This window comes from Bubalus kerabau, chromosome 7 (genome assembly GCF_029407905.1).
Source record: "Bubalus kerabau isolate K-KA32 ecotype Philippines breed swamp buffalo chromosome 7, PCC_UOA_SB_1v2, whole genome shotgun sequence".
Lineage (NCBI taxonomy): Eukaryota > Metazoa > Chordata > Mammalia > Artiodactyla > Bovidae > Bubalus > Bubalus kerabau.
Window position 1 is genome coordinate 114,370,244 of NC_073630.1, and position 22,313 is coordinate 114,392,556.

The 22,313-nt window shown below is 37.3% G+C and overlaps 1 protein-coding gene across 8 annotated transcripts in view; it reads left to right on the forward strand.

Moving 5' to 3' along the window:
• CPEB2 (cytoplasmic polyadenylation element binding protein 2) overlaps positions 1-22,313 on the forward strand; it is a 68,903-nt gene that overhangs the window by 13,510 nt on the left and 33,080 nt on the right. For 5 of the 8 annotated variants that reach the window (XM_055589119.1, XM_055589120.1, XM_055589121.1 and 2 more), the window contains 2 exons: positions 599-689; positions 21,902-21,952. In XM_055589119.1, the coding sequence (XP_055445094.1) occupies positions 599-689; positions 21,902-21,952 (142 nt within the window). The remainder of the gene's footprint in view (positions 1-598; positions 690-21,901; positions 21,953-22,313) is intronic. The other 3 variants (XM_055589122.1, XM_055589124.1, XM_055589126.1) reach the window with 1 other exon arrangement.

The window sequence follows — 22,313 nt, forward strand, 5'->3', positions numbered from 1 at the left end:
TCAATATGTCAGGATTATTCTTGATGTTTGTCTTTGTTCTGAAATTGGTATTTCATGCTTTTAATTTTTACTGTTTAGGATGCTTATGCATTCTTTATTATGAAATTCTGACTATTAAATAGCATACAATGTTTGATGTTTAAAGTATGGTGCATTATGGAATTAAGCCTTTTCACCCAAATATTTATTTTTCAAGGGCCAGTGTCCAAATTCCTATATATATGTGAAAAGTTTAAAGTTAAATAACAACTGAAAATGCTTTCTGTGTGTATAAGATTTCAGAAATATTTATAAGTTGAGAATGATACCAACAGAAATTGTTTTTACTGTATTGCATTAATACTCCTGATTAAATAAGATACTTTTGATATGTGATTTTGGAGATAAATGTATGAAATCTATTGTCCTCCAGTACAAGAGATATTAAGCTCCGGAGATCCTTAGTTATTGACATTGTCTTGGGTTGCAAACTGACTAGTAATATTATATTAGTCAAATGTCCTAATTTATGTAAGAAGATTTAGATAGTACATTAATCATCACTTTTTGAAAAAATTGTGTAGACTATATTCTTTTTTTTTATCTTCTTCTCTTCCAGGATCGAAGTAGAATGTATGACAGTTTGAATATGCACTCTCTGGAAAATTCCCTTATTGATATTATGAGAGCAGAGCATGATCCTCTTAAGGGTATGTGACTTTTTTATTTTCTTATGCCATTCACCATTTTTTCTGCTTCTCTTACCATTTTTCATATGAAAATAAGCACTAACACCTATCTCATCTATAAAATTCTAAATTTGTTAACAAGAGCCTTTGTTTTTATGAAAAGTCGTATTTTTACCTTGGTAGCTGCTTTAACTTTATGCCAATTTATAGAGAGAAATGGAAAAACCTAAATCTCTTGACTTGTTATTTAAGAAAAAGCCACTTTTTAGAGATAACCCAGTTCACCCAAGGATGAAGAATGGCTCTGAAGGCATTATAGCCACTATTCTAGAATTCTTTCAAATACAGAAATATTAAAAAAGAAAAAAAAAATCTTTCTTGGAATATTTGCATTCGCAGTTTGCAGTAATTCCAGCCTAAAATTGTCATAAGTTAACTTCCTTTCTCATTTTCCTTCCTGCTGTCATGTTGTAGGAATTTGAAAGGGTTTTGAGGTAGAGAAGCTAGTCATAAAAGTTAGGGCAAATTAGGTAAAAGAATCAGCGCCCATAACGTTATACTGTCAGCCTTATCACAGTTACAGTTAACTGTAACTGAAGAAATTGTGTTAACAAACTTGTTTTCATTTGCATGTTACATGTTAGTGATTTATATTTCTTCATATAAAATATATTCTTGCCTTTTATATTATAAATGATGAGAATCTAGCAAACTGTGTGAACTTAAGTCATGAGAAATACTAGTGTCGGTTGCCACATAATGAACAGTCCCCAAACTTAGCAGCTTCAGACAACAATAAACATTTTATTACCTTACACAGTTTCTGTGAGCCAGGCAGGAATCAGGGGCACTTTAACTGGTTGGTTCTGGCTCAGGGTCTTTCAAACTGTTCTCTTTTTAATTCTGTAAAGCCGAGGATTCCCTTACAAGAGTCAGCCTAAAAACTCTGGAACCCGAGAGTTGGCAGCAAGGCGATGGCTCTGGCTGAGCTGGCAGTACTGACGAGCTATCTCAACATTTTTGTTCTGCCTCTGGGTTTTGCTTGTAAAGGAGTTTCTTATCTTTTTGTTTCCTTTGTTGGTGAGGACTTTGAGAAGCTCAGGGGATTTTGGTAATTGTCAATGATGTGTAATGATGCTAATTCTACTCACAAACTAATTAAGATAGTTAGACTTTGATTATTATTATTTTTTTTTTTTTTGAGGGAAATTGCCTCTAACCAAATTCAGCCTAGTTTTTTGAGTATTTGAGGTCCTGTTTGTTTTTTTTTTAACCCAGTTACCCCAACAGTTCCAAGGGCACTTTCCCTGGATCCACTGTTTAAGAATAGAAGCTGGCAAGCAGCTTATGATTATGAAGACCTTCCCTCTGTTGATTTCCTTACCTTCTATAGAAAGAAAATGCTTAGAAATTCTAATACTGATCAAGTCAATATTAACTGTAACCAGTGGATAATTAACCTTTTTTCATCATTGTTTCTCCCAGCCTTCCTTAAAGAAGCCCTTTGAATATGTTAAGAGAAAACATTAATTATATACTCACTATTAATTATCCCAGTTTTTCTGTTTTTCTAGCCTATTTTATAATAAAAATGGAAGGAAACCTAGAAAGAAGACTTTGAAAAAGAAAACAGAAGCAGTATGAGGCTAAAAGGAATTTAATATCAATAATTGAAATATTCAAATGAATTCAGAATTCTTCTGTTAGGAAGAAAAGGCTCATTAACCACCTTTAGGAATCATGGTAACACATCTCTGTTTCTAATTGAAACATTTTATGTTCCACATTTATTATGACAGGGAATAGAGAAAAAACAAAAGAAAACATTTGAGAATGCTTCTCCATAGAATTGAGAAATAAGACTGGTTCTATTACCTTTCTAAAATTGGAGCTTCCCAGATGGCCCTAGTGGTAAAGAACTCACCTGCCAATGCAGGGGATGTAAGAGACGCAGGTTCTATCCTGGGTTAGGAAGAGCCCTTGGAGAAGGGAATGGCAACCCACTCCAGTATTCTTGCCTGGAGAATCCCATGGACAGAGGAGCCTGGTGGGCTACAATCCATGAAATTGCAGAGTTGGATACAACTGAAGCGACTTAGCACACCCACACGCATGCACCTTTCTAAAATCATCTTGATATCCAAGTGCTGTCACTTAGTTTTTTCTTTTATTACTAGTACAAATTTCCCTGCCTCCTGGGATTTGTCATACTGTGTATCTTACTCCCACACGCTGATCATTACACCGTTTCTTGGGGCTGGACATCAGTAAAAATTTAGGAAAGCAAGGTTGTGACATATAGAAGAAACCAATCCCTGAATTTATTTCCCCTCCTTTCCATTCCTGATCTTTAGGGCATCACTTCAGCCTCTATCCCATCTCTCTTATCTCATCTTTTCATCACTTTCAGAAAGTTCTGTTCTCTACTTAGCATATGAAAATTCTTTTCTCTAAAAAAAGCAGAATGAATCTTATTTTATCCTTCTAAAATATTTTTCAATAATCCAACCAGTTGCTATGTCTTCCTTATGGAATCTAATGAACAGAGGTGAGACTTGTGGGGTATATGAAAAACTGAAAATAAAAATGAATTTCTTATTTGCCTTTGTGTAAGTGGTGACAGTTTCTTGAAAATTTTCTGTGCAAACTTGAGTGGTGAAAGATTGTATGTTATACACTGCTGCATAAAAAAATTACTCCCAAATTTAGTAGCTTGAAGCTACAATGAACCTTTATTATCACCTGCAGTTTCTGTGGTTTAGAACTCAGAAGCTCTTTAGCAGGTTAGTTCTGGTGAGGGTCTTAGGAGGTAGCAGTCAGGAGAGCAATGAGGCGGCAGTCATCTGAAGGTCTGACTAAGGCGAGGGGGATCCTTTTCCAAGATGACTTACTTATGTGGCTGGCAAGTTGGCGCAGGCTGTTGGCAGGAGAACACAGTTCATCACGGACCTCTGCTCAGGACTGCCGAAGTGTCCTCCAAGCGTGCCCCCCCACCCCCAGAGCAAATGATAAAGCTTGAAGCAGGTGCCCCAGTGTCTTCTAGGATTTAGCTTCAGAAGTCTCATGCCATCATTTCCATGACAGCATACTAGCCACATAGATCACCTTGCTCAACTGGGGCGGAGTCTGTTGCCCAAGGGCTGTGAGTCCTGGGAGGCAAAGAGCAGCAGAGGCAGTCATGGAGGCTGCCTTCCAGAGAGATGAAAGGCAGAAACAAAATTTGCATTGGGTTCTGCTGTTCTAAAGGAAAAGAAAAACTGCTTCAGGTAAGGGTTTATGTTGGAAGACAGAAAAGCAATCAGGCAGTCCTCTGGAATCCAAAAAAAGTCCATGCCCGGCTACTGGCATGACTGTTGACTGATTAGACTGACAGAGGGACCCTCCTGCCCCTGCTTCAGCCCAGAATGCAAGCCTAGTGGTTTTTACAGGTCAGCAGAGAACCTCCACTGTTTACTGTTAAGGTCTTTCTAGTCTAGCATGGCAGGTGAAATGGTCTTGTCAAGGCTCTGAGGATGTGAAGTGATGGCAGCCATAGATGAAACCCTGGATGCATGCTATTCCAGAAAGTGTGCTTACTTTTATACTAGGCAGTATCCAAGAGCCTGCTGTGTGTTATGTGAAACAGACATGGTCTCTGTTCTTGTGGAAGGTACAGCCAAAGAGGAAGAGAGACCTTCTAGTTACATGTGTGATATGCATAGATACATATAACACATTAATATAAACATACAGTAGGGCTTCCCAGGTGGCACAGTGGTGAAGAACAATCTGCCTGCCAATTCAGGAGACATTGGAAACTCGGGTTTGATCCCTGGATAGGGAAGATCCCCTGGAGGAGGAAATGGCAACCCACTCCAGTATTCTTGCCTGGGAAATCCCATGGACAGAGGAACCTGATGGGCTTGATTATGTACACATATAACGGTAAGTATTAGAATACTATGGAGGGGAGGCTATGAAGTGTTTGGAGGTAATAAGTGGAGGTATCTAAGGTAGATGTGGAGAAATGAAAGGTGAGACCTGAAACCTGAGCAAATCAAGGATGAAACAATATGGGGGGAAAGCATCAACTAGACAGAGGGAGCAGGTTGTGTTCAAGAGCTTGTCGTAACTGAGGAGCTGACAGCAGGCTTGTCCTGGCATAGCTGTTTTGGGGCTGCCTGCCGGTGACTGGGTGTGACACCGCTCAGCCAGTCCTCTGAGGGTGGGGGGAGTCTTTTGCTCTGGACTGTGAACACTAACACACTGTTTTATGCCTTCCGTAGTACAAGTGGCACTGACGGATCTGTTTTATTTATTCTGCAGTGACTACTCCCCATGAACATCCATTTTCTGGTGACTGTCTTGATTTTTGACAAATATTTTCCTTTTCATAGGAAGGACAATTATGAATTCTTTTAATGGTCAAAGTAAATCATGCTTTGCCAAGTAAAGTTTTGTGATTTTGCAATTTTGTGTTTGCATACCTATGTTAAATAATCTGTGATCTTTTTTCTGTATGTGTGGGTCAATTCATTCCCCTTTAAACAAAAGAACAAGTCAGTGATTATTGTTAATCTCTCTCCCCTCTCTGCCCTCAGCAGTTTACAAAAAAGGTCTTACTGTGTAAGCATTTTTATTCCAAATTGCTTACCCCCTCCTCCAAATCATAAGGGCAAACAAAAAATTTAAGCACATAAAAGATTATTTGAGAACAGCAGGAAGAAATGTAGTTTATTTAGCAATCTTAGGTTCTGTGTCAGCAAGTCACAATGCCTTTACTAATGTTCTCTAAACAATTAAGGGGAATTCAAGAAAAAGGATTTAGAGCATGATTTTTCAATATTGACATATTTTTAGAAGTTGATGCCTTGAAAATGTTTTTATTTACTGTGTTTTTGTATATCGTAGCATCATTTTTATCACTTGACTGCTAAACTCCTAAAGAAAAAAAATCTCTGCTTATTTTAAGGAAAATAATCCTTGAGGAAATAAGGAATGACTCTATAAATGCTAAGTGGTCCTGGTGGTATCAACTAAATTCTTGCGTCTTTTCAAGACACTTCTTTTCTCTCTGATATTCTCCTCACTCGTCTTAGTATAAAATGGAAGTTGTTGTTCAGTCACTAAGGCCTATCCCACTCTGCAGTCCCAAGGAATGCAGCACACCAGGCTTCCCTGTCCTTCACTATTTCCCAGACTGTGCCCAAACTCATGTCCATTGAGTCAGTGATGCCATCCAACTATCTCATCCTCTGTTGCCCTCTTCTCCTGCCCTCCATCTTTTCCAGCAGCAGAGTCTTTTCCAGTGAGTCTGCTCTTATCAGGTAGCCAAAGTTTTGGAGTTTCAGCTTCAGCATCAGTCCTTCCAATGAATATTCAGAACTGATTTGCTTTAGTATTGACTGGTGTGATCTCATGCAGTCCAAGGGACTCTTAAGAGTCTTCTCTAACACCATAGCTTAAAAGCACCAGTTCTTCGGTGCTCAGCCTTCTTTATGGTCCATCTCTCACCTCCATACATGACTTCCGGAAAAGCCATAGCTTTGACTGTTCGGACCTTTGTCAGCAAAATGATGTCTCTGCTTTTTAATATGCTGTCTAGGTTTGTCATGGCTTTCCTTCCAAGGAGCAAGCATCTTTTAATTTCATGGCTGCAGTCACTATCCTCAGTGATTTTGCAGCCCAGGAAAGTAAAATCTATCACTGTTTCCACTTTTGCCCATTTATTTGCCATGAAGTTACAAGTCTGGATGCTATGATCTTATTTTTGAATGCTGAGTTTTAAATCATCTTTTTCACTCTCCTCTTTCATCCTCATCAAGAGGCTCTTTAGTAGTTCCTCTTCACTTTCTGCCATTAGAGGGATATCATCTGCATATCTGAGGTTGTAGATATTTCTCCCTGCAGTCTTGATTCCAGCTTGTGATTCATCCCACCTAGCATTCTGTGTGATGCACTCTGCATAGAAGTTAAATAAGCAGGGTGACAGTATACAGCCTTGACGGACTCCTTTCCCGATTTGGAACCAATCTGTTGTTCCATGTCTGGTTCTAACTGTTGCTTCTTGACCTGCATACAGGTTTCTCAGGAGGCAGGTCAAGTGGTGTGGTATTCCCATCACTTAAAGAATTTTCCACAGTTTGTTGTGATCCACACAGTTAACGGCTTTGGCATAGTTAGTGAAGCAGAAGTAGATGTTCTCCTGGAATTCTCTTTCTCTATGATCCAGTGAATTTTGGCAATTAGATCTCGGGTTCCTCTGTTTTTTCTAAATCTAGCTTGTACATCTGAAATTTCTCAGTTCATGTACTGCTGGAGCCTAGCTTGATGGATTTTGAACATTACATTGCTAGCATGTGAAATAAGTTCAGTTGTATTAGTTTGGACATTCTTTGACATTGCCTTTCTTTGAGATTGGAATGAAAATTGATTTTTTTTCCCACTCCTGTGGCCAATGCTGAGTTTTCCAAATTTGCTGACATATTGAGTGTAACAGCGTCATCTTTTAGGATTTTAAATAGCTCAGCTGGAATTCTATCACCTCCACTAGCATTGTTAGTAGTAATGCTTCATAAGGCCCAATTGACTTCGCATTCCGGGATGTCTGGCTCAAGGTGAGTGATCACACCATTGTGGTTACCTGGGTCATTAAGACCTTTTTTGTATAGTTTTTCTGTGTATTCTTGCCACATCTTCTTAATATCTTTTACTTTTGATAGGTCCTTGCTATTTCTGTCCTTTATTGTGCCCATCCTTGCCTGACATATTCCCTTGGTGTTTCCAGTTTTCTTGAGGAGATCTCTAGTCTTTCCCATTCTGTTGTTTTCCTTTGTTTCTTTGCATTGTTCACTTAAAAAGACTTTTCTTCTCTCTCCTTGCTGTTCTGTGGAACTCTGCCAGTGCAGGAGATGTGAGAGACACAGGTTCAGTCCCTGGGCCAGGAAGATTCCCCTGGAGGAGGAAATGGCAACCCACTCCAATATTCTTGCCTGGGAAATCCCATGGACAGAGGAGCCTTGTGGGCTACAGTTCATGGTGTTACAAAGAGTGGGACAGGACTGAGCGTCTGAGCACATCAGTAACTATCACATTGGACTCATCAGGTGAAGCCACAGTTTACAATTTAAGTAGAGTCACAAAATAACTTGTATCGGTTTCTAAAATTCTGGTGTGAGAACTTACATTTTCGAGCTTAAGAGCTTCTGGGGCCTTGCCCGGCTGTCCAGCAGTTGAGACTTCACCTTCCAGCGCAGGAAGTGTGGGTTTGATCTCTGGTTGGGGATCCCACATGCCTTGTGGCCGAAAAAACCCAAACATAAAGCAGAAGCAGTATTGTAATAAATTCAAAAAAGACTTTAAAAATTGTCCATATTAAAAAAAAGTCTTTAAAAAGCAATCAAATTTCATAATTAGAAAAAAAAAATTATTTCAGACTTGGAGAGCATGTTTAACATGCAGCTTCAGGGCCCTGTTCTAGAAATTAGCCATGGCAGGTTATGTGATGAGTACACTTTTAAGAAACTCTCCTCTATTAGAACAAGATCGAAGAAATCTATAAGAAGTTTAAAAAAATTGAGTGGTTTTTATTAAAATAGAGCAGAGCGAAAAATAAAACTGATACCAGCAATATCCATGTCAAAGTATAGTTACTTCCCTCCTCTTAAACTGCCCTAGCTTATTAATAACTCTGATAGAGAGGCATGTATTTCCCAGAACCATTTTGCTTTTCTTCAGCCACCTGTGTGGCTTGAAGTCAAAATTTTCACATGTGCCGAAAAAAAGTATAGATGAAAATCATTTTATTAGAACGTTTTCCAAAACAAGATAATAGATTGCTATGTATGCTTTCAGTTTTTAAGTAAAATGTTTCCTTCTATTTTAAAAAGGAATAAGTAGAATTTACACGTTCTTTCCCTTTTAATTAATTGATTTTGTTTTCTTTTTCTGTAGATCATTGGCCTTTGATAAAGAGGAAAAAAATAATTATTTTTGGACTAAATTATATAGAAGCCATATACATTTTATTAAATGTGTTCTGATTTTAAGAGGTGATCACTGTTGTGACATACTTGATACCTTTACCCCCAACTATTCAGAATTTAGTTCATCTTAACGGAACAATTTATTAGAGTAGAACTTCTGTTGTCAGTGTTATCTGCAGATTGAAAAGGAAATTTTGAAAGTGTGATTGTATAAGTTCTTGTTGTAGAAGATTCATTTGAAATATGGTATCATGGATAGAGATTTTAAATTTTTATTTCGTTTTAGATATTTCTCTTAGCAACAATATTATTAAATTTAGAGTTGTTATTTCTTCCAAGCATCTTTGTATAGTCAACTAAATGATTTGACTTATATAAGATTACAGTTTCTTTTCTAAAAACTAAAAACTATCGCACAGAAATGACAGTGAATTTTCTTAAAAATCACATTTATTCAAAGCATATGTGTATTTATTAAAAGTTTATTACTCATGCAAAGCATCTATCCTAGAACTTTAAATATGAGCTTACAGCCCTTATTTTTAAATTGAAAATAAAAGCAGAAAGAATATTTTTTATATAGAACCTGAAGTGATAAATACATGGGATAACTGAGCCTATGAATTTTAGCAGCTTATAGTATTTGAAAAGTATCTGAGAGTCTCTAATGAAAGGTTTTCCTGCAGGATATAGGACTTTATTCTTTGAAATGTTTTTCTTATTTCAAAAAGTAGTGTGTATGCATTAAAGGAAATTTGGAAAAACTTGGGGGAAAAAATTTTAAAATTATCAATAATTCCACAAGCTAAAATAACCATGTTTAATATTTTTGGTATATAATTTTTCTCATTTTTTCTTTTTAAATATATAAACATAATATATTTGAGATATTCAAATAGTTACCTTCCCTCTAACCTGGTTAACTTTCAAAAAGTTAGTTTAAAAAATATATGTACATAGATTACAAGGTAAAATAGTGCCATAAGGTTTATAGAAGAAAAAATAGAAGTCTTTCTTCATTCTGCTCTGTCTACTTCTGATTTCTGTTCTTTGGATGTAGCCACTTTCAACTGTACCTATTCTTGGCGTAATTATTTGTAAATAATATGCTTATGCTTTATATTTCTTACATTTTAGGTATTGTCTGTAGACTGTCTAATTTGATTTACCCATACCCCCAACATTTTCACTGCTTTGTCCTCTGAAAACTATTTTAGGACCACTTTTGTTTAGAGGATGCAATTACTGTGATAATACAAATGTTATTTACAGGTGAACCTCATATGTTTTGTACTGTAACATTTTCTTTCTCATATAACTGTTTTTCCTGGAATTTATCATTGTCTCTTTTGGTTTGTTTGCTTAGTTTTCTAAGTACTTACACTAATTCATCCCAGAATATATTTGTAAAACACTGAAGCTTCTTGGAACATGTAAAAACAGCAAATAGTCATATAAATTGTCTCCCCCCCACCCCGCCCACAATGGTGTGAGTATTCTTGTAGCCCATCATAACTGTCATTTTGTGGTTTCCTTAAGCCCAAGAATTCCTTATTCCTTTGGGATTCATGTCCTAATTTCCATGTTCTTTCTTAATGATTTATATATGTTTTATTGGGCCTATCTTACAACCTTCTTTCAGATGGGATATAAATTTTGAGGCTTGTATGTATGAAAACATGATTATTCTACCTACATAAGATGATAGGCTCGTGTGGAATTATGTATTAGTGATTTAGAATGTTGAAAGCAATGCTTCATTACTTCCAGGGTTAAATTTAACACCATTCTAAAACCTGTTCATTTGTATGATTGTCTTGTTTTCTGTTTTTTAATTTTACTTTTTTTACTGAAAGCTTTTAGAATATTTTCATGCCTGTGGTTCTGAAATTTTGTACTAATGAATATGGGTCTTCCTGTGTATGATGGTAGGGGACTTTACCGGTCTGTCTTCTTCCCCTTTCTTCCTTTCATCTTTCCTTCTTTCATTCCATTTTCTTGTTTTATTTCTTATATTGCACATTAGTTGAGTCCTCCTATTTCAGAGATTAATTTCCTTCAGTTCTTGGAAAATTTTCGTACCTTTTTTTTTTAATAATTTCTTCTCTTTTATTTTTTATATTACCTGTCTCTGAAATTGCTGTTCTTGAAATATTGTCTCCTATATTCAACATTTGGTTTCTAACTTCCATGACTTTATATTTTGTTTTGCTTTTGGAAGGGTTTCCTCATCTCTTACTTTCAATCCTTCTAATGATTTTTTTACTTAAAAAATTTTCTCTGAATGACTTTTAAGACCCTCTTTAGAAAAATTCTCAGAACTTTCTTATTTTTATTCTTTGATCTTATTTCTCTGGAGTGTTTAAACATTATTATTTTTCCAGTTCCTTGTATTGTCTATGCTTCTTTTAAGTTCCTCTTTTGTAATTGTTTGGTTTTGTTCTCTTTTTTTTCTCATGCTGGAGACTTTTGTTCAGTATCTTATGATCTTTTGCTGTCCATTCATTTTTAAAGATAAAACAGAAATGGTGATTGGAAACTGTATGTAGTTACAGCTTATGATCTAGTGAGCATTACTGTTAGTGGATCTGTATGTCACAGTATCTGTGTTCATGTATTTTCTTTTGTTCTGGGGAATGGACTTGGATGTCTGTCTTCCATTCTTCAGCCTAAAAGCTGTAGTCCTGCCTAGTTAGCCTTCTTAGAAGAGCCAGAGAAGGGGCTGCAGGTGTCTCTGCTTGAACCAATCATCCACCTCCCAGTTTTCAGTTCTACTCATATCTACTCTGAATGATAACCAGAGCTGCTTATTTCTCAACTTTTGGGGTCTTTCGTTATAGTAAATGGCTTATTTCTTGATAATCTTCCCCATGTACACACCAGGTTGCCTTTAGTGTTTTTGGTGATTTCTGGTCTCCACAGTCAACTACCAATCAGCCATTCATGTTCACAGCTTTTGAAAATGCGATATGATTCTTCTGTGATCCTGTCCAATTCTCTTTGTCCTAATGGTGGTTATGCCTCTTTAAAACTTCTATGCTGACATTTTAGGGGTTTCAGAAAGCAGCAGAGATGAGCTCATGTATTCACTCCTCCATGTTCAGTTGGAAGATTCTGTAATCCCTGGTTCAGGTACCTCCTTAGTGAAGCCTCTTTGACACTCTAGTCAGTAGTGGGTTACTTTGTAAGGATTACTAAGCAACCATGTAAATTTTCAATTGGAGCACTTTTCTCATTTATTTCTGATTCAGTTATTTTTTTTTCAGTGTGTATTTCTATTCACATGAGAGTGTATCATGGGAGCATTGACCACTTCTGTTTTTGCCTTATCTTGAATCAGCATCTGTATTAGTGCCAACCAAATAGAACAGGCTCAGTGAATTATTGGTTGAAAGATTAAACAATGGTCCAAAAAATTTTATCAGTATTTATTTAGAACTTAAAATTATTTATATGCATGCAAAATAGTTTGTATAACTGTTCCCCTGCTGTTGTACATTTGGGTATTTAAATTTTTAAATGAAAGTCAATGAGCTTTTTCTGAGGTTATTTCCATAGAATAGACATTACATTTGTTTTCAAGGCACTAGACACATATTGCCAACTTTTTTTTCCCCCCAAAGTGTGAAAGTATTTGTCACTCAGTCTCGTCCGACTCTTTGCGACCCCATGGACTATAGCCGTCTGGCTCCTCTGTCCACGGAATTCTCCAGGGAAGCATACGGGAGTGGGTTGTCATTCCCTTCTCCACGGGATCTTCTTGACCCAGGGATTGAACCTGGGTCCTTTGGATTGCAGGCAGATTCTTTACTGTCTAAGCCACCACGAGAGGCAAGGTTTATTTTGACTCCTGCTATAGCAAAAGGGAGTGAAAACAAGTAACAGATTTTCACTGTTCTCTCCTATGCTCCCTGAGAGGGGGGAGGGAACTAGTCCTTTAAATGGGGTGAAGGTAGGGGTGGATCTGTGGGTCAGGCCAGGGGGTGGCTTAAGTGGTCCATCCACCCTTGGTGGCCCTGGAGGCACTATGTGCCGGGATAGATCATGCACAGTACCGTGCTTTTGCTCCTGATGCCTCAGAAGTGGCAGTTGAGTTTTTGATATTTTTGTATCTTATTGTTCATAATGTGCTGCAACTGCACATGTAGGCACTTTATTTTTAGTTCCGTATGGTTTCTTTGTATTCTGATGCTCAAATAGACCTTTGTGCATGTGAGCTCACTGCAGCAAAGGGTCCCAGGTCCCAGCCTGTCTCAATAAGCGTAAGAAGGAAGGAAACTCATAAGTGAGGGGCAGAGTCTCAGTTTGGAAGTGGAATCCTTCTTTCTCTGGCTCTAAAACAGTGTCTTTTGAAAGCCTGGTTGCTACTTGACCTGTGGTCCTTGGTTGATGTCTGCTGCTGCTGAGATAGTTCACAGATTTCCCACTCTTGTGGAATCAGACCATGGTGGTGACCAGCAGTCTTAATTCCCTAAGCGTGACTAAGTTTATTGTTTTACTAATTTTTATTGGCGTATAGTTGCATTACAGTGTTGTGTTAGTTTCTGCTGTAAAGTGAAGTGCATCAGCTCAATGTATGCAAAACCCTCTCTTTTTTGGATTTCCTTCCCATCTAGGTCACTGTAGAGCACTGAGCTCCCTGCTATACAGCAGGCTCTAATTAGTTATCTGTTTTATGCATAGTAATGTGTCTGGGTCAATCCCAATCTCCTAAATCATCCCACCCCACCCCCACTTTTGCCAATTTATTTTTAAGTTTTATGTCAGTTTGTACTATCACTGATAATGTTTGATTGTCCATTTGTTATTCTCAGTATTACTTTTGTTAATAAACCCTTTTATAATTTAAAGTTTTGTGACCATTAGGGCAACATGATTTTAACATTTAATTGCATATATCAGTTAGTACCAGTTTTATTGAAGTGATTTTACAATAAAACATTATCTTATCAGATGATTAACGACTTAAGTTTAGCCCTTTATTGTTTTTGTCTTTCTCTGTGGTTATACTTAAAAGAAACTTATTCATATTCTATGTTCCTTGGTGTTTACAGACTCCAGGGACTGTAGCCCTCACAAGTCCCTCTGTCCATGGGGATTCTCCAGGCAAGAATGCTAGAGTGGGTTACCATGCCCTCCTCCAGGGGATCTTCCCAATCCAGGGATCAAACCCACATCTCCCGCATTGAGGACAGATTCTTTACCAGCTGAGCCAGCAGGGAAGCCCAAGAATACTGGAGTGGGTAGCCTATCCCTTTTCCAGGGAATCTTCCCAACCCAGGAATCAAACCAGGGTCTCCTGCATTGCAGTCTTTACCAGCTGAGCTACTGGGGAAGCCCCCCTAATGTATGGTCTAGTATTAATTGGATAAATGTTTTGAAAGTTATAAATATTAGGTGAAGAAAATTATAATGGGATCCTTATTTAAGAGTGAATTAGCTTGATTAATTTTCCTGGAAACTAAAGTAGACTGATGGCTTTTATTAGATGAAGGTAAGGAATGATCCTGTTGCTTTCTTGGAATCTGGATCTAAGGGTCTTTTCTACATTTGTATGATCTTATTCTTAGGCTTTTATGAGGCATGCATTCAGATTTGGGAGTGAGGTCAGGAATGACTGTCCTGCCCTTTGGATCTGAGCAGAGACTGAAGTTATTCAAGGTTGGTAATGACCACATTCTGAGTGGATTTCACCAGGCTTCCTGTGAACCATTTTTTTTTTTCCTAATTGGGTTTCAAAATAAAGGTGAAATGTAGATAATGAAAGAAATATGAGAAGAGACTACCAAAGCAGTGGGAGCAATGCCTTGTTTAAAGCACATAAAAAAGAAGAATTAGTTCTTATTTAAGAGTGTTGTGTATGTGTGTTGGTTTAATATATGTACCCAATATATAACATATCATAGCTATCATTTATTGAACTTTTGATATATGCTAAGCTCTGTTCTCAGAACTCTACATGTATATATTAATTTAGTTAATTATCACAACTAAGGGTAGATATTTAGCCTTAATTTACAGTTGGATGATTATGGTGGCTTACTAATAATAAATATCTAAATTTCATTGCTAGTAGCTGGTGGAATTTAATAGTTCTTAAGTTTGTGCTTTGAACCACCACACCATACCACTTCTCTTATTAGTTGGTTAACTATTCTAATTCAAACTCTTTATGTGTGATTCTTTTTTTTCTGTTTAAAAGAGTTGGCAGAACGTGTGGCATTGTTGTTCAGCAACTTTCTCATCACTAATGAGAAATTGGTTGGCATCATTAACTGTGAATATTGGGGCTTTGAAGATCATTTTTTGGATGCATTCATTAAAGAAAAAGAAAACAGTTGTGGGGATGGGAAAAATTAATCTTGGCAAAGAGCAAAAATAAGACTTGTCTTTTTCCCTCCCCTCCCCATATTTAAGGGGTTAAGAAATGAATTGATAAAAGCTTGTTTTGTGATTTTTTTTTTTGTTTTCTCCATTCACTGAGAGAATGTCTTTTCCCTGTCTCACATACAAATGCATATTTAGGTACTGTGCTTTAGATCAAGGTCATAGTTCACATAACAGAATGAGACTTTTTTTCATCCATTTAATAAATATTTGAATCTGTTATGTACCAAGCTCTGTGTTACATGCTAGAGATAAAGTAGGGAATAAAAATTGACAGTCTTGCCCTCATGGATCTGTTTAATGAAAGACAGAGACAACAGGAATCAGTGTTGTCAATCTGCCTCTGTTTGAAGGCAGAAGCATAGTGTCAAGGGCACAGAGAAAGAATGAAGCTGCTGCTTTAGACAGGATGGTCTGTGATGGCATCTGTTAAAGACCTAACTGAAGTGAGAGGTGTGACTTTGGTCATATGTAGGTAAGTGCATTTTGGATCAAAAAGGGGAGGAAGTATACAGATCCTGAAATGAGAATGCTCCTGCTATGTTTGGGTAATAGCAGAGGCCATTGTGGTTAGAATGGTAGATGATGGGGGGCCAGATAAGTGGGGGAGGGTTTTAAGCAATAGAGCAATATAAGCTGACTTAGGTTTTAGAAGGATCACTGCTGAGTGGAGACAAGACCATGAGGTTATTCTGGCCATCTGTGAGGAGATGGGGATGGCTTAGGCCAGGCAGACAGTGAAGGAGCTGGTGAAGAGTAGTCAGGTTGGGCTCTGTGTTGATAAGAGAACAGGTGACAGATTTATACACAGATTAGTCAGAGTGGGGAATAAGGTAACCCAAAGTTTGGAGATGAGCAAACTACTGGGAAAAAGTACTGTATACTAATCTGGGGAAATAAAGAGTTAAGGTAGAGAGTTGCAGTTAAGAGATACAATGTGAGTGTAATCTGCTTAGAGATGACATATAAAGTTTTGGTAGCAGGTAATGTCATCTAGCAGAGAAGGCAATGGCACCCCACTCCAGTACTCTTGCTTGGAAAATCCCATGGATGGAGGAGCCTGGTAGGCTGCGGTACATAGGGTCGCTAAGAGAGCGACTTAACTTTCACTTTTCATTTTCGTGCATTGGAGAAGGAAATGGCAACCCACTCCAGTGTTCTTGCCTGGAGAATCCCAGGGGCGGGGGAGTCTGGGGGGCTGATGTCTATGGGGTCGCACAGAGTTGGACACGACTGAAGTGACTTAACAGACTTAGCAGCAATGTCATCTAGGGAGCAGTGTAGAGAGAGAAGTCTGAGGATTGACCACTGGAGCTTTAGCATTTAAGGGTTGAGAAGAGGAGGAACATAAATTACTTGCAAAGAAGACCTTAGGAGTGGCTGCTGATAGAGGAGAACCAAGAGAATATGGTATCAGGGAAAGGAAGTAAGACGCTACATCGAGTGGGCGTCCCTAGTGGCTCAGCGGTGAAGAATTCGCTTGCCAATGCAGGAAACGTGGATTCAACTCCTTGGTCAGGGCCATTCCCTAGAGTAGGAAATGGCAACCCATGCCAGGATTTTTGCCTAGAAAATCCCATGGACAGAGGATCCTGTTGGGCTACAGTCTGTGAGGTCACAAAAGAATTGGACACAACTTAGCAACTAAACTCATCAAATGGCTATCTTCTCATTAACTAGAAGCTTTAAATTTGAGAATACACAAGCATTAAGAAATGTTGGAGAAATGATTGCTTTGTTCTATCCTTTCTAATTCATATTTCTATAACTTTAAAAGAATGTTTATAAATCTAAGGAAACATGAAATAAATGTTATCATTTTATCACTAATAAGTTCTTTGTGTTGGTAGTAAGTAGTTTGGAGAAAGAACTTACATGCTGATACCTATCAATAAATATATATATATATATGAATATATATATGAATAGTCTAATATTGGCTTAACTTATCACATATCTTTAAGTATTGCCTTGTGAATAATTTATCTTTATAGTTGGTAAGTTGTATGCAGTTGTCATATTTGTCAGTATTTTTTGATGCAGTAATATGCATCTGGCCCCATCACTTCATGGCAGATAGATGGGGAAACAGTGGAAACAGTATCAGACTTTATTTTTTGGGCCTCCAAAATCACTGCAGATGGTGATTGCAGCCATGAAATTAAAAGACGCTTAGTCCTTGGAAGGAAAGTTATGACCAACCTAGATAGCACATTGAGAAGCAGAGACATTACTTTGCCAACAAAGGTCCATGTAGTCAAGGCTATGGTTTTTCCAGTGGTCGTGTATGGATGTGAGAGTTGGAGTGTGAAGAAAGCTGAGTGCTGAAGAATTGATGCTTTTGAACTGTGTTGGAAAAGACTCTTGAGAGTCCGTTGTACTGCAAGGAGATCCAACCAGTCCATTCTAAAGGAGATCAGTCCTGAGTGTTCATTGGAAGGAATGATGCTGAAGCTGAAACTCCAGTACTTTGGCCACCTCATGCGAAGAGTTGACTCATTGGAAAAGACCCTGATACTGGGAGGGATTAGGGGCAGGAGGAGAAGGGGACGACAGAGGATGAGATGGCTGGATAGCATCACCAACTGGATGGACATGAGTTTTAGTGAACTCCGGGAGTTGGTGAAGGACAGGGAGGCCTGGTGTGCTGTGATTCATGGGGTCGCAAAGAGTCGGACACGACTGAGCAACTGAATTGAACTGAACTGAATATGCATCTGAAATGGCTAACATGAATTGTCTTTTTGTATATGTATTATGCCTATTGTTAAAATAATAATAGACTAATAAGACAATTTTTAAGGTACTGTAGGTCTTCTAGTTATTCACCAACACCTAAGAATACAGATTTTTCAAAATTATTTATTTTCAATTTTATAGTATTTTAATGTAAAAGAGACCAAGTGGGAGTATATACCCATTTCTTTAGATATGTTAAAACCATCATGACGTTACTATATTTTGTCATATTTTTACATTCATAAATAATAGTCCAATTAATTTGCTCAAACTCACTGCTAGAGGAGTTTATCTGTAAAGTTCTGGTATAACCGAGAAAACTCCTAAGTAGCTTAAATATAATAGGCGTTTTCTCTTTTACATAAACGTAAGACTCCGAGAAGTCGTGTTGTGGTTCTCATGGGTCCGGGGTCCTTCAGTCGTGTAGTCTTCACACCCAGCTTCTGCCTCATGATCTAAGATGGCTCATTCGGCTGAGCCACTGCATATGCATTCCAGAAAGCAGGAGAAACAATCAAGAAAAGGGAAGAGCTTCCCTTTTAAGGATACTTCCCAGAAACTTCATTTACCAGTTGTGTTTTACATTTGTTGACCACACGTTAGACACATGGGCACACTTCACAACAAGAAAGGTTGGGAAAGTCTACTTTTTGCCCATTTGTGTGTCCTAGTATTGACAAAACAAGTGTTAATCTACAACTACCTCTGTGTCACAGGCCTTTAGACAACAGGGGGAAACTGGTTTTATAGCAATGTGGCTTTTTTTCTATTTTTTGTTTTTCTGTATTAAAGGATAAGTTATCTATGCTACATAATCATTCTGTGAAGTTTTTCATTGAATGAATTTTTTCATTGAATGAATGCATATTTTGATCCAGATTGTTATTAGCTAGGAAGACAGTATAAGATAGTGATTAAGGATGGAGCTAATCTGCCTGGATCAAATCCTGCCAGTGCTGTAATCTTGGGCAAGATGTTTAACCTTTTGTGGCATGGTTTATCTTCAAATGGGAAGATAATGGTACCTAAGTCAGGATTGTTGTGAGGGTTAAGTAATTCGCTGTAAAGGACTTAGAAAAGCTCCTGCTGCTGCTGCTACTAAGTCGCTTCAGTCATGTCCGACCTTGTGCGACCCCATAGACAGCAGCCCACCAGGCTCTGCCGTCCCTGGGATTCTCCCGACAAGAATACTGGAATGGGTTGCCATTTCCTTCTCCAAGAAAAGCTCCTGGTACGTCATAAACCTGCCAAGTGCAAGTGTTAGTTGCTCAGTTGTGTCTGACTCTCCACAACCCCATGGACTGTGGCCTGCCAGGCTCTTCTGTCTGTGGAATTCTCCAGGCAAGAATCCTGGAGTGGGTTAGGCCAATCCCATTCTCCAGGGAAGCCCGTAAAACCTCCAGTGTCAGTTATTACTGTCAATTGGCAGATTCTTAATGAAAGTAATTTTAATACTACCCCTTGTTAAATAGATGGGCTTCCCTTATGGCTCAGATGGTAAAGAATCTGCCTGCAATGCAGGAGACCTGGATTCTACCCCTGGGTTGGGGAGATCCTCTGGAGAAGGGAATGGCAACCCATTCCAGTAGTCTTGCCTAGAAAATCCCGTGGACAGAGGAGCCTGGCAGGCCACATAAAGTCCGACGTGACTGAGCAATTAACACTTACTCACTCACATGTAAAACAGAGCTGTGAAAGTTTACTTGTAAAAGATGTATTAGTATTTCACTATGGTAGAGGAAAAGTAACTGGGTAATTTTAAAACAAATCTAAATCTGCTTATTTCAATTTGGAGTATTTTATTATCTTGAGAGATTTTCTTCTTTGAAGAATTATATTTTAGAACATCTTTTCGCATATCTATCCATTTGCAAATAGAATATCTGTTTATTGAACTTTTCACATAAGGTGTGCCTTTTAAGTCCATTCAAAGCCAAGAAGTCAAAAGACTATTAGTAATGAAAATATCTTGTTACCTGTGTCTTGGGATAAAAAATAAAGTGAACAGTGAACCTATTAGAGGATAATTATGTGGCAATTGGAAGTTGAGTGTCTTTTGAAGTGGAACTAGGCTTAAGGCTTTGCTTAGTTTACTTTGCTTGGAAATCTTGCTTGAATCCCTGGACTTGGTTAAATACTCATTTGTGTTTTTGTTTTTTTAATATAGCCTACTGTACATAACTCTTTACCCTTGGCTAAGTGTATTGGAATTGTTTATTTGTGTCTGTCTCACCTACCGCATCATAAGCAGAGACTATCTCACTAGTGTTTGTATCCTTAGCATCAGTGTACAGACTAATGAACTTGTTATACTGAACAGAGCAATACAGGTTGCCACTTTGTTAGGGATTTTGGTTTTCAGTCTCAGTATAACAGTGATTTTTTTGTAGCCTTAAATTGTTCTCTAAATTTGGTCATCTGCAACAAGATGTTTAGAAATAGGCATATTTCCAAAATAAACTATGATCCTTCAAAGTAATGTTCCACACTGTTGAAATATCCAGTTCAAGAGAGCTCTGCTTCCTAACTCTTTTATCTTATGCCCTTTGTACTTACTCTCCTGTTTCTCACTCCATACTAAAGCACATCAATAAACTTACTTGTATGGCATTCCGTTAACTAATGTCATGCTGCATGAAACTTAGGAGTCAGTAAGGGCTGGTAAATTGTCCTTTGAAGGTCAGAAACATTTATTTTAAGTTCAGTGTGAAAATGAAGTGTGTAGTTAAATTAGAACTCGGATGATGTGTGTGTGTTTATGTGTATAGATACGTATACATATATCTGCTTATATATCTGCAGATATATAACCACCTTATATACTTATATAAGTATCTTATATAAGTACCTTATATACTTATATAAGTATCTTATATATCTGTATATATCTGCTTATCTGTTTTAATGTCAGAATTGGATTACCTTTGCCACTTGCTCTTGCACTGGAGATGATAAAATTCTTTAACTTCATAATTAAAAGCCAGTAGAAAGTATCTGTTTTGTGTGGGATATTTTGGAGAGGACCCTTCAAGTATAAAGTACTTGCTGAGGCGGTAAAGGTGATGCAGTTACTCTGTACTCTACAAATCCTGTCAGGTTCATTGACAGCCATTGGTTTCTCCCTCTGGTATCAATACACTGCACTCTGTCGTAGTGTCTTTTTCAAGGGCTGTGCTAAAAGTTGCTAGAATGCAGTCTCACAGATATTTAATTTTTCAAAGTTTTCTAAGCAGATTTTAATGTACCTTTCTAATAGTCTATCAGAGATTCAGTCATTTGAGGAAAATCCTTTATTTTCATGGACTACAAACAAATGATCATCCTCACTATTGGGATTTAATCAAATAAATATTATGATGTAAAACTACAGCAGTTGTTCATGTACAACTTTTTTCTCTTCCACAGCAGTATATAGTAGTCGTCCCTTCTGTATTTTTCTAAATGCAAAATTCCCTAATGAAGGATGACTCAAAAAGAAATATTACACTCCTAAGCTTTAATATTTGCATTTTTTATGTTTTTATTTTTGTCTCATTTATAAACTTTGAACAATATCAAACTGTTAAATTTCCAATTTATTTGTGGTAAAACCTTTAAGATGCTTTTATTAAGCTTTATTTAAATTCAGCTTATAAAATCATATTGAATTCAAGAGCAAGTTGAGAAGAGTTTGGGGGCTTTGTTTTTTTTTGTTTTTTTTTTTGACATTTTGTTGTGTTTTTTTAAGAATATAAGTTTCTGTCCTTCAAATATGATTTTTGGGAAAATAGATCTTTAGAGAGAATTACAAACAGATTTGAGAATTTTTTTTTTTTTTTAATTTTCACATCCTGTATTAAGTTTGAAAGACTCGGATACCTACATTGTTTTTACATTCCAAAAAAAGAAAACTTGATTCTGTAAGGGTTGCTCCCAAATCACATTGTGCTCTTATATTCTGAGAACTAAAGTTCACTGTTTTCAATTTCCAAAGATAGTTTCAGTTAATACACTTTAAACTAAACATTAATTTTTTATTCCTGAATAACTGTACTGTGCTCAGTAAATTTCTTCTCCTTACTCCCCTTCCCTTTTTTTTTTTTTTTTTTTTGCCTTTCAAATAGCTCCATAATCTTCAAACTTCCCTTTCCCATCTTTTTAAAGGTCGATTGAGCTATCCACATCCAGGAACTGACAATCTATTGATGTTAAATGGTAAGTTTTTATAAAAACATTTTATGTTTTCAGTTGATGTATATAAAGATGACTGAATACATGTTTCTCTAAACCTTCCCCATACATACAAGTTAATCATTTTATAAGTATAAAAATGAAGCTGCAACTTTTCCTGTATAGAAAATAGAATTAGGAGTTTGAGCATATTCTCACTGGCAAAGCAGCCATTGAAGTATATTTGTGACAGCATGATTTAATTCAATGACTATGAGTACGGAGGCAGCCCTGAGTTTGAGTATCAGCCTTCCAGTTTATTGTATTAACTTGTCAAGTAACTTCCATGTGCCTTAGCTTCCCATCTGTGAAATGGGAATAGCAGTCTCAAAGTTCATTATGAGAA